General features: G+C 33.8%; 1 protein-coding gene across 2 annotated transcripts in view; it reads left to right on the top strand.

The window, feature by feature from the left end:
* Window positions 5,110-13,186, top strand: part of LOC109826190 (protein PGR-like) — a 10,523-nt gene continuing 2,446 nt past the window's right edge. For both annotated transcript variants that reach the window (XM_020393196.1, XM_020393187.1), the window contains exons 1-4: window positions 5,110-5,317; window positions 5,402-5,515; window positions 10,845-11,067; window positions 12,551-12,799. In XM_020393196.1, coding sequence (XP_020248785.1) covers window positions 5,172-5,317; window positions 5,402-5,515; window positions 10,845-11,067; window positions 12,551-12,799 — 732 coding nt within the window. In that variant the 5' untranslated portion in view covers window positions 5,110-5,171. The remainder of the gene's footprint in view (window positions 5,318-5,401; window positions 5,516-10,844; window positions 11,068-12,550; window positions 12,800-13,186) is intronic.

Below are 13,186 nucleotides of genomic sequence, written 5' to 3'. Positions count from 1 at the left end.
TGATATTCACATATAAGGGCTATATGCGATATATGAGCTCTAGGTATCACAAAACAGTTCTAAGAATCACATATGAAGCTTAAATATTGCATTGATAGTGTTACAATATTTGACGTACTTTATACCAGGTAATACAGAATTTGCCCAATTTTTGGACCATAACCGAGGGCTAGTTCATAAGCTCTATGATCCATCATCTTAATCTCATGTAAAATAGCTTTAAATTCTTTTTTCGTATACTTATATGCAACAAACTCTAATAATTTTAAAATATTTTGAGCAGCACTTGAGGCAAAACCCATCTCTCTAAGCTTCAATTTATAATTCTCAACTAGATGAAGTACACATTTGGAATTGTACACATCTAAAAATATAGTTTTCAAAGATTATATTATTTCTTTGTCAGCATCTGATAAAATAACTAGAGGATGGGATGGATTATATGGTTTTGTTCGATTATACAAAATATACCACAACGCTTGAATAAACTAACTGCAATTCGCTTTATTTTCTTGGTCACAAACACAAAATATGAGTGGAAATATGCCTTGATTACCATCATAAGCAGTCGCCGAAGAAGATCACTCTGTAAGGATCTTTCATAAAGGTCCCATCTAGAAAGAGTAATGACCTACATCCCTTGAGAAATCCATGTATGCATGCACTACAAGAAACAAATAAACGCTTGAATCATCTTTCTTCCTATTCAATGATGATGATGATGCATGGATTTGTTTCTCTCACCTTCATTTGGTACCTTTAAATGATGACTAAAAGGATAATTAACTTGTTAATTGATGAATAAGTTCTAAAGGTCACATATGAGACGTGAATGTCACATATAGGTTCTAGGTGTCATATGTAAGACCTAATGTCACGTGTAAGATCGAAATGTCACATGTTAGATATCAAGGTCATATATAAGACCTAAATGTCGCATATAAAGTCAATGTGTCATATGTAAGACCTAAATGTCATGTGTAAGATTGAAATATCACATGTTAGATCTCAAGATCACGTATAAGACCTAAATGTCACATAAGCGATCTAAATGTCACATATGGTACTTATACGTCACGTAGCATTCCGAAAAATGTCACATTTTAGGTTAATAGATCACATATAAGTTCTAAAGGGCATATCAACAAATTAATGGACTAACAAGGATAGTAAACCATATGAATGTCTTGTGCAACCAAATATTTGGCCTTTTGCTATCTCCTTAGCACTCCAAATTTTAGAATAATTAACTTTTAAATTATAGTGAGAGTGCAATTACTTTCTAATGTCAGTTGGGGTGATATATGGATGCCTCTTCATAATTGATTGTAACATATTCGCAATCCAACTTCTCAATGCTCTAGAGTGACCAGTTGTGTTGTTATGTTATCCGTAAGTATGTTGAGAAACACATTTTTTTTATAGCAAATGTTAACACATGGCTCAATGGTGAAGTGTAAAACAACCACGAGCATTTTGTTTCTTTTCTGAACATGCAATTAGCACGAATACGTTTTGGCTCATTGTTAACATATTTAAAAGAGAATTTTTTAGCTATAGAGTACTATATAAGAGCCATTCTAACTTCTTTTGCAGCTTTCAAATTGCTGCCTTTTTCAGTAATTGTCTCGTGTCATAATACCGGGATTCCTATTGAGTCACTTACTATGTCATCCATCATCTACACATGCTCTCCTTGAGGATTATCATTTGGGATCCTCTCTAATTCCTGGATATGCTCTAATGATTGTGAGCTTACAATAGGAAGAATGCAAGTTGAATATAATGATACAAATAAGTCACCTATAATAAATACAAATAACTGTTAACTTGTATATGTCACAAATAAAGTCGATATGTCAAAGTGTTATTTCTACTAGTTACATATAATACATAAATATCACAGTTCCCATTACAACGTATATACATAACCTAAAAATAATATTTTAAATACTTACCTAAACTCTGTTTCTGTCCCTATGACATGCGTGGATTCTTCATCTCTTTCAGTAACGGTCATGATTATCATATTTAACCCCATTGAACGATGATAACCTATCATGTTAAGAATATCTTTATTTTTAAAAGTTCAAATGGGACATTGGGAAACTTCTCGAGAGAACAACTTATTAACAAACTTTCATACATGATAAATATATTTTTATTCCCTCATTATCTATCTTATTTAAATAAATATGTTATTATTAACATGTTTCCTCTTAATTTGCAGGTTAATGAAGAATTGACTAATAAGAGTTGAAAAAGAACTCAAATTTCCTTATTTTTAACCTTTTTATTGAAGCTTGAGATCAAACCAAGCAATTTATAGAAGCGGAAGAAATAAAGATCCAATATGAAAAGAAATCAAGTCAAAATCAAGTTTAAGATGATTAGCCACAAAGAAACGACGACATCTCCTAATCCGAAAGACAGAATTTAACATATAATATATGAAAATTGTCTATCTCAATAAGGTGGTGCTATCTGCATTTTTAAAATTTAAAAATTCTAATCTGTTGGTCAATCGGTTGGTCAATCGGTTGGCTCCGACCAATTGAATCGTAACAAACTTGTTTGTAGCTAAGATTTAATCGTTGGAGCCCAAGTAAAATCCAATGGTTATTGTTGCTTGTTGTAGGCTATAAATAGGGGTAGAGTGTGAGAAGTTTTGGTGTGAATTTTTTTTATAAAATTCTATTTGGAGAGGAGAGTTACTCTTATTTGAGAAGACATTCTAAAAATTATAACTTTATTGCAATTAAGAAAAAAAATTTACGTCTTCATATTTTTATTTTTTTTCTCTTTATTTGATGATGAAGATGAAGACGAAGATGAAGATGAAAGTTTGCTTTCAAGAGGCTAGAACCCTCTTGTAATGTAAAATTTTTTATCTTTTATTTTAGATATTCAAGGGGCTAGAACCCTCTTGTTTTAGATTTATTTTGATGCATTGTAGAGTAGGTTTACTTTTATGTCTTTATTTATATATTATTTTCTTGTATTTATTTTGTGGTATAGATTTATATTCTTGCATAGTTTAGATTTCCTTTTACATTCTTTTCTTTTTGTTCATAGTTCAGATATTTAATCTTTGTTCTTATTTTCTTCTTTGTAGTTAGTTCTTATTTTCATTCTCTTTCTTTTATTCTCTCTACTCTAGATTTTATTTTATTTTTGTTTTTTATTTTTTAAGATGTGGAACTAATTCTTATAGGAATTCTAAAATTGTATGAAATTAGTTTAATTTCTTTTATAATTTATAAAAAATATCAATTAGAAAACTAATTGGTAGAAGAAAAATTTGATAACCTATGCTTATCTTAAGTGGTTTTATAGGTTATGCTTATGAATTTTAGAATTAATATCTAGTTATTGTTCTTTTCATGAATATTAATTTTACTTGGATGATAATTTAATATGTTATGCTTTCTTTAAGTGGTTTGATAGTATATGCTTAATAAATCTTAAGTAAAATGTGATAAAAAGAGAATGATTCATAATTTCTAAGTGAAATTGATCAGTGGATTCAATTCTAAATTCATCATATCTCTAATTGAATCATCCATATTTTACTTTCTTGGTTTTCCTCTTTGTACTTAATTTTTCTTTATTTTTTTGATTTTATTTTTCTCAATTTCTTCATCTTTCTTTCTCCTCTCTTAATCTATTTTAATTTTATTTGCATATAATCACAACCACTCTCTTTATCTCTCCACAACTACTCCTATTATTTCTAATTGTCACACACACAACATAAGAATCGAATTTTGCTTATTTCCTACAACACCTTCCTTGTGTGATCGATATTTTTCTATATTATGACTTGATATTTGTGTGCTTACAACTTGGATTTTATTTAATTCCTATCAATACGACAGGTTTAAATTCTTTGCAGCATGCATCTTCAATTCAGCTAAACTTGTTGCAACATTGACTTTAATGATTGTTGCATGTTCAACGAAATCACACATATTAAAGATTCCTCTAGTTTAGTTGTTGGGGAAGTTAAGATGAAAAAGTTAAGAATATTTTGGTTGTTGAAGGTCTTATGAGTAGAATCTAAAAAAGGAAGAATATATTGACATTATTTGGAGGGAACTTAGTATGTTTCCCTCCGGTTTTCTCTTTACCTCCAAAAAATCTCTCACAACCATTAATGTAAGTCTTGTCTCTTATCTTGAACCCATTACGTATCACTTCTTAGAATACAATCTAATGAGGGACTACCGAATAAGACAAAATTTTTTTGACAATCTAGAAAAGGGTAAACTGGGCATGTAGACAAAAAACAACATAGGTACTTTTTATTCTTTCTTGGGCTAGGAATGTTTTAGCATAGATACTTGAGTCAAAGTGTCTAAATGGGTTTGACTTTAGTTAGGGGTGGGGAGTGCTTAAATTTTTACAAATTGCTTGCTACAAGTAATTTTCCCAAAAAATACTCCAAATGCAACAATCATCATTATTATATTCTGTATCTACAAAATAGTGGTTCAAAAACAAAATCTACAAAATAGAAGTAAAATATTGAAGCTCCCTTGCCAAACCTTATGAATAAGATTTCATTGAAGTATAAAATCTCCATAATTCTATTTTTCATTAAAAAAAGTATTAACTCCAATTTAAAATTAAATTCCCCTCTCTCTCTGCACCAATACAAATATAAATAAATAAATAAATAAATAAAATAAAATAAAAAACCAGAAAAATTTACGAAATAGATGTTTATTTTGCTAAATATTTAGCAAAACAGACCGTTTTGCTAAATATTTAGCAAAATAAATATCTTTTTGGCCAATAGGTCGATTTTGCTAAACAGATCATTCGAAACTATGGGGCTAGTAGTCCCGTATGATTTAATCTCCCATTAAATCATACGGGACTACTAGTCTTGTATGCTTTGAATGATCTGTTTTGTAAAATCGACTTTTTTTGATCATTTGACTAAAAGTTGGTCTATTTTACTAAATATTTAGCAAAACGGTCTGTTTTACTAAATATTTAGCAAAATAGATCTGTTTTGCAAACTTCTTCAAACAAAAAAAAAAAACTCTCTCTCTTCTATGAAGTTGTAGGCCGTTTCTCCTCTCATTTCAAAAAAAAAAAAAAACTCCCCCCTCACACTTTCTCTCCTGCCAACACCCTAATTCAGTCTCATCGACTAAAAAAAAATGGAAGATCTCGAGATCCGATGCGCGGTTGCAGTACTGATCTCCTCCTTGATCGCTGCGTGGGCATACCGGCGGCGGTCGGTGGATCTCTCCGGCGTGTTCGCCGGAATCCCTGTGATGGTTGTTCACGCGGCCGTCGATTATAGGTGACCGCGTCGATTCGACGACAAAAATTTTGAGATTTTCTTTGATTTTAATAGAATTTGAATTAAAGATTTTTTTTTGAGCAGATTTGCGGCGTTGCTTCTTGTTTTCTTCTATACGTCGTCGAAGGTGACAAGGATTGGGGAAGAGAAGAAGAGGGGTGTTGATGAGGGGTTTAAGGAAGGAGGTCAGCGGAACTGGTAAGGAGAAAGTTGACCTTTTTTGGTTTGTTTGACTATCTTAGACCTAAGTTTAGAATCAAGTAAGTTTATATTGTTAATGATTGAAGTCCAAACTCTTTGTTAAGCATTGTGTTTGCATTGGAGAGATGACTGTTTGCAGACAATTTAATGATTTATAGGTGGTTTGATATTATGTTCCATAAAGTAGTCGATCTTAGAGCATATATTGTGTTTGCTATATTGTTTGGCTCGGATGTTAGTTACCGTTAGTCTGTTGGATTACTGGCAAGTATACAGAAACTATATATATAAAAAACTGAAGATGGTCTTCCAATGATAAACACACAATTAGTGGGCACTGCATAACATTCGTACCCGGGAGGACTAGTGTCTGATACTATACTGACACCAGATTGTATCCTTAGAAGATGCTAAAGCATTTTCGACACTTGTAGGACACTACCTTATAATGTTGGGTCCGTTTTCTTCGAGGCTTCCCTGAGTGTATTTGGCAAACTACACAAAACTGGGTCAGGATTAGTCCTAACCCAGTTTTGTGCTAAAGCATTTTTTTGACCAACCCCTCCCCAAACGAAAACTAGTTTAGTGGTCAATTTTGGGTTTACAAAAAAATTAGACTAGCTCTAGCCCTCCTATTTGCCAAACAAGAAACTACTTAAAATTGGGCTAGGATTGGTCCTGGCCCAATTTTACGAGGTTGCCAAATACACCCTAAAACTTGCTTGTCTCACATGGACAACTCATGTGACATGATGTAAAATCAGCTTAGGTGGTTGCCTACCTATCTACCTTGGCCGAGGCGGTCCGCAGAACATCCAATTTATGCTTGGATGCCTAATTAAGTACTGGGGATGCCTAAGCATGCATAAGCTGCATAAAGTGGTTTTCAAATCTTTGGAAAGCATGCATGAGCTGCACAATGTCAAAGACAAGTATGCAACCCGGTTAAGCGTAATAACAGTGAAGAAAACATATCAGAACAGATCAAGTCAAACTCCACATTCGAGGTCTTTAGATAATCCACTAAGGCTAAGATTTCAAATCTTTGGAAAGTGCTTTCCCTCTCTCGGTGTCATCCCTTAACCTTTTTGTTTCCCGTTAAAGTTGTTTCCTCACAGTCTTGACCATTGTCAGAGCCACTTCCCATCACTGTTGAGACTGCAAGAAGATAATTTATTTTCAATTTATTATAATCTTAATTTTGTATACACTAATATCTACAAACTCATCTCCTCCATGATCTTTTCTTTTTTTTTCTTTGGTTCTTTTTCCTTTATTCCTCTCTCTCCTTCTTCTTTCTTCCTTTCCTACATCTTTGTCTATGACAAAAGCAATTGCCTTAAAAGAAATAAAGTGTTAAAAATATCTAGTTGTTGCTTATGTGCTCCTTAGCGTCAGTTAAAAATATCTTGATGCTGCTTATGTGCTCGCCTAGGCGCTGGCGTTATGTCCAGGACTCCAGTGCCTGGAAGCTTGCTATGCTTTTTAAGATATTGGTTTTTGTTGTTTGAAAAGCTTTAAAATTAACATTTAAAACATTTGTTATCTTTGATAGGAGTAAACACCTAATGAAACTGGTAGCATGTACACACCAAACATTTTATTTTGGTTGATTTGATATAATAAATAGTTTGGTTAAATTATCACATGGCAAACAAATTAAGGAAAAAAATTATATAGACAAAAAGAAATGTATTTAAATGATAACTGTTTGAACAAACTTTTTATATCTTTCATTTTACAGAGGCTATTGTTTGCACTTTTGTCTTGTATTTGTATCAAAAGTTCTAAATTATTTTGAAGAGTTTGCTAAGCTTTATGTCAACATGGGTTGAGTTAGGATTCTACATGCAAGAGCATACAATTCATTTATGTCAATATGGGTTGTGTTTATCCACAAAGGCGCATATATTTGATCTTGGGTATTTCGTATCCGTGTCACTTACAACATCTTGCTTCAATATTCCTCTATTGGTAACTTACATGCATACTCGACATCCTTTTTGGGTCAGCACGTTCTCCGGCTATTTGACCTCTTTAATATTTACATATTTAAACATGCATATAATTTTATTGGAATTGACATAAGCATCATAATATCATGAATATTCATAATTAATTAGTAATCTATCTAAGTTGGTGTGAGGGAAGTTGTGTGTACATACATGTGAACCTTGGTTTTTAGTTAGAAATTTCCAGGACACATATCCATGAGTGTTAACTTCAAAAAATAGTAAATGGTGTTAACAATTATTTCTCATATAAATTTTTTCAATAAATATGTGCTAGATGCTCCAAGATCTTATCATGTCTCCCGTAGTGAATCTTGTCCAACACGATGCTGGGAACCAAAGATTAGGATCGCAAGCCCAAGATCAAATGTGAGAGAGGATGGACAAAATGCAAAATAACAATACAACAACCAACCACAATGGACAACCAAATTTAACGTGCTTCGACCACAATCAGGCCCTAGGTCCACAACTAAAAAAGGAATCTTTCCACTATATCAGCAACAACAAAACATAACATTTAACATTCTCAAGACTAACAATGCTTGAGACTCCAACGATAATGTGTAAATGGGAAAAATACAAGGGTTACCTCACAAGCTCCAAACACACTACCCACTTAAAGAATCACCTTCTAACAACAAGTAGAAGCCAATCGTGATCTCCAAGATGTTGTGCAATGTTGAACAAATCAACCAAGATGAGTTTATCCAAGCACTAACTTCTTTTCTCTTTCTCTTCAAGACTCCACATATGGATAATGATATAGAACAAATGTGAGAATCCAACTCTCAATTTTCAATCCAAGCCCTTTTATATGACTTAAGTTCCCAACACAAACAACAAGTGGGTTGTGCCAAAATGACCAAGTTGTCACATGCCTTAAACAAATCACATGACTAAATGTTAACCCCATTCATGGGTATGGACCTAAACCCAACAATTTCCTCCTACATGCCTATACGGGTGATGTTGATGACTAATCATCTAGCATCTATGTCGGCTACCTTCTAGACAAAATATTTGCTTACCCTTTACATGTTCTTTGCTAACATGTTTGCTCCTCGATGACTTGCTCCACCACTTCATTGTGAGTGCCATCGTAAGCTTCAACATAGTCGTCATAATCTCTTGAAGATCTCCTCCAACATCATATACCATCGGAAAAAAAATTGGATCTAAATCAACAAAACTGTTCGAAGAAGATTGAGCATTGTAGTCATCTTTGACCAACTCCACATCAACTTCTTCTTTTCCGGATCCCATAACTTACATCCAAACTCATAAATTAAACATTCTAGAAAGATACATAACTTTGACTTGCCATCATGTGAGAGCATCTTATCTTTTGAAATATGAATTAATACATGACAACCAAATACTCTCAATTGTTTTTAGGAAACATTTTCCCCACTCCATATCATTCAAAATTTTTCATTGAGGCTAATAATCATAGATGTGTTACTATCCATCTCTCGCACACCACAAAAGAGATAAAAATCTGTCTCATGCAATTCGCCAAACATCTTGAGAGCGACCTTGCTCTGATACCACTTTGTTGGGAAACCAAAGAGTAGGATCCCAAACCCAAGATCAAATGTGAGAGAGGATGAACAAAATGTGAAATAACAACTCAACAACCAACCACAATGGACAACCAACCACAACCCGTGATTAGATCCACAACCAAAAGAGAGATCTTTCCACTATATCAGCAAGAAGAGAACAGTGCAACACCCAATACTCTCAAGACTATAACAATGCTTGAGACTCCAACAACAATGGGTAAATAGGAAAATAGAAGAATAACCTCACAAGCTCCAAACACACTGTCCACTTGAAGAATCACCTCCTAATAACAAGTAGAAGCAACCGAGATCTCCAAAATGTTGTGCAATGTTGAGCAAATCAATGAAGATGAGTTTCTTTAAACCCTAGCTTTCTTTCCCCTTTCTTCCTCTCTTCAAGACTCCACACTTGGATAATGATATAGAACAAATGAAAGAAATTCAACTCTCAATTTCCAACTCAAACCTCTTTGTATGATTTAGGTTCCCAACCCAAATCATAAGTGGGTTGCACCAGCATGACCAAGTTGGAATATCCCTTAGCCAATTCACATGACTACATGTAGAGCCCACTCATGGGTATGGACCCAAACCCAATACATAATACTTAAATTCTCTTAGTAGTTCTGATATATGACAAATACCTCAGGCATATGTAGTATTATTTTATAAATATTTAGTATAATTTTTTGACAATCAAGCTCAAGTAGGTAATTAAAATATATAGTAAACATGAACCAGAAAACCATCCTTCCTAGATTGTAATTGTGGCAACAAAGATCTTGATGCTTGTTTTCCATAATAAATCCCATATTTTCTTAATGTGGAGTGTGTTCCATGCCTGATCCCATTTCAATATGAAAGGGCTTAGGTGATGATGTTGATGATGGCACCACTGTCGAGCATACACAAGGGTTTTCTACCTTCCAAGAATGCTTATTCAAATCCAGTCCTAGAAGTGAAATTCCTTTTAATGAAATATTGCTGAAGTGTTGAAGGTACTTTTGCTCTGATTTATCAACTAAAAAGGAGAATCATCACTATAAGACCAAATGGATATTAGTGTGTCATAAATTGTGAACAATTCTAATATAATAGAAGAATAATACGATTGGATACTCAAATACTTAACAGGCCTGAAGTTTTCCAATTTATGAAATATCTTATAAGAAAAGAAGTTATGACATCCCAAGCAGAATCATCCAACAAAGCAGCATAGACAACACTACCTTTGTTTCATGCTTTTCCGATTGTTTACATGAATAATTCTTTTCCTCTCAAGTCTCAGCTCTGTTAAGAACATCTGCACAATTAGATCAACAGCTAACAACATTTTTAAATCCCCCCACCCCTCTCCGTTCAGGCCTATTTCTAGTCCTTTTAGCTTGTAACCACTTGAGCTAATGCAACATAAGACGAGAACATGAGTGTTCTCTGTAAGTTTTAATTCTTGTAAGTATAAGCAACACACTGTCTGTTCTCACTGATCACTTGGTACTTTGATTTGTATTTATTGGTTAATATTATGGGATCTTGATGGCACTTAACATGTGTGTATGTACAGTTATAATTTAGTAGAATTCTGTAAAATCTTGAATTTTGAAACTTAACTCCCAATAGATGAATACCCATGCCTACAGCTTAATGATCAGCACAATACAGGAAAAAGTCTATTATGTTGTTAAAATTTTCCATCGCATCTTCTGCCACTTTGTTTGACACAAGTAAGCCCCATCTTCTCTGTAGGTTGCAGGTTCTAGCTAACAGTGCAATTGCTACTATTCTAATAGTTATGGCTGGGAAAATGACTGGAGGACAAGATATGTGCTTGAACACGAAAGATTCATGCCTTGTAACTTGCCTTATGGGCGGTATAATTGGACACTACTCCTGTTGTAATGGAGATACCTGGTCATCTGAACTCGGAATGCTTAGTAATACACAACCTCGTCTAGTTACAAACTTCAAGGTATTTCTATTTAGCTGGCTCTTTTTTACCTAACCATCTTGTATCAATTTGAGAACTTAGTGGAACACTTCATTCATATGATTAAATTTGAGTGTCAATAAACTGCTGAAGAACTGGATCTTTGCCCTTTCTATTCTATTATATTGCATATATTGACCACACTCACCAAAATTACACATATTTTATCTCAAAAACAACTAATCAGTTCTCAAATTTATTTATAGTGTTTTTAAAATCACTGTTTTGGAGAAGACATAATTTGACCTTAGAATTAATCTCTCATAACTCATCCAAAAGTAGAGTTCCTATTTGGTGGGGAGGAAGCACACATGCTTCAGAGCGATCTGTGACACTGCACTTTCACAACACTCACCAACCGTCAGAACATCTTAGAGGAACCAAAATTGTGTGCTAGGATCATGTCAGATTTTTAGGAAAAGTCTAAAAGAAATTTCCATCACACATTTGCTAGAGGGGCATTCACCTTAATAAATACGAATAAAATCTTTGGGATTAGGTTGGAAACTGTTGTGGCACAACTTAAATACCTTTTGAGATGTGATGAGCATTCTGGGTTGCATATTGTTTTGAATTTCTGGATATAATTTTATTGTTTAATGTTGAAACATAGAGATAGTAATCATTATCAATTTTTTCCGGTTTTTTACTTGTAAAACATTTTACTTGTCGCTAATCACTTGAGGTTCATGTTTTTCTTTTCCATTATCATACTTCTTAAAAAGCTTTCGTTTTTGTATCATATTATATCTCTGTCCTGCATCAATGTTCCTTCTTCCTAGGAAGGCATAGGTATCCACTTAATGTATGTACATTCTTGACTTTCAGACCCTTATAACTGAATCATTAGGTAGAAGGATACCTTGTTATTGAATTGATTTAAAAAATAATGCCTGCTCCCAGGTATTTATGACCTAGAAACACTCATACTCTTGTTATCTTGAGAAACCAACAAAATCCTGATTTAGTTATGATTAGAGATATACTCATTCAACATATTTATGCTCCTACCAACTTTCTTATTTCATGAAATTGGTTAGAACCTTCTTTTGGTAACAGTGACTTTTATGTCTAGTTCAAATGGAAGAGGCACAGTTTCAGAAGACAAAGGAGAACTTCTGTGGAGAAATCCTTCTCGAACTTCAAGTCTCCATCCCAATCTAGAAATTCTAAGTCTTATCTAAATAAAGTAGGGTTTTGATACTATTCTTCGTGAAAAATAAGTTTATGTTCAAATATAATTGTTTAAATCACTTGGTGCATCTTCTGAAAGAGATTTTAACATGCTGCTAAAGAAGAAAGCTGATTTGCCTTTCATTCTAACCTTAATTTTTTGTCTTAGAATTTTTTTTATGCTTGGCCATACTATGTGGAAGAGCTGAAAATCTGTCCTATGTTAGCTTTCGAAAAGATTATTTGTTTTTCAAAAAGGAAGTTTACTAATCTTTATCAATTTCATACCCAGATAGTCCGAAAGGGCACGAATGGGGGGATCACTATTAATGGGCTTCTAGCAGCTGCAGCGGGTGGTTTCGTCATTGGCCTCACCTTTGTACTTGTTGGGTTTTTTACAGTTAAATGTGCTGCAGATATAGCCTGGAGGCAGCTATTGGTAGTACCCATTGCTGCAGTAGCTGGGCTCTGTGGAAGCCTGATAGATTCAATATTAGGTGCAATGCTTCAGTTCAGTGGATACTGCACCCTTCGGAAGAAGGTAAAAAAAGCTCATCATTTCCAGTTTGTGTTTGCATTTCTTTCAAATATTGAACTCTCAAACCGTGTCCTTGTCTGAATGACAGGCCCCGCGGAACCACCGCCCCACCCCACTCAAAAAAAAAAAAAAAATCCCCCCCCCCCCCCCCCCCAAAAAAAAAGGCAAAAAAAAAAAAAAACTCCAACTTAATGGTGTTGTAGTGAATTGTGAAGACAATTCCACTACACTCAGCTTACTATTAGATTCAAGGAGCAATTATCCATTTGGCGAATTGTCCAGACAAACAATTAATGGAAGAATGTATTATGCGTACTTCGCTAAATGAGTCAGGTAGGGGCTTTAATTGGAGTATTAGGCAATGAGTTGCCTAGGAATCATCTGGTATAT

This window comes from Asparagus officinalis, chromosome 1 (assembly GCF_001876935.1).
Source record: "Asparagus officinalis chromosome 1, Aspof.V1, whole genome shotgun sequence".
NCBI classification, from domain to species: domain Eukaryota; kingdom Viridiplantae; phylum Streptophyta; class Magnoliopsida; order Asparagales; family Asparagaceae; genus Asparagus; species Asparagus officinalis.
The sequence above is the reverse complement of the archived record's forward strand: the minus strand, read 5'-3'. Positions and strand labels throughout refer to the sequence as shown.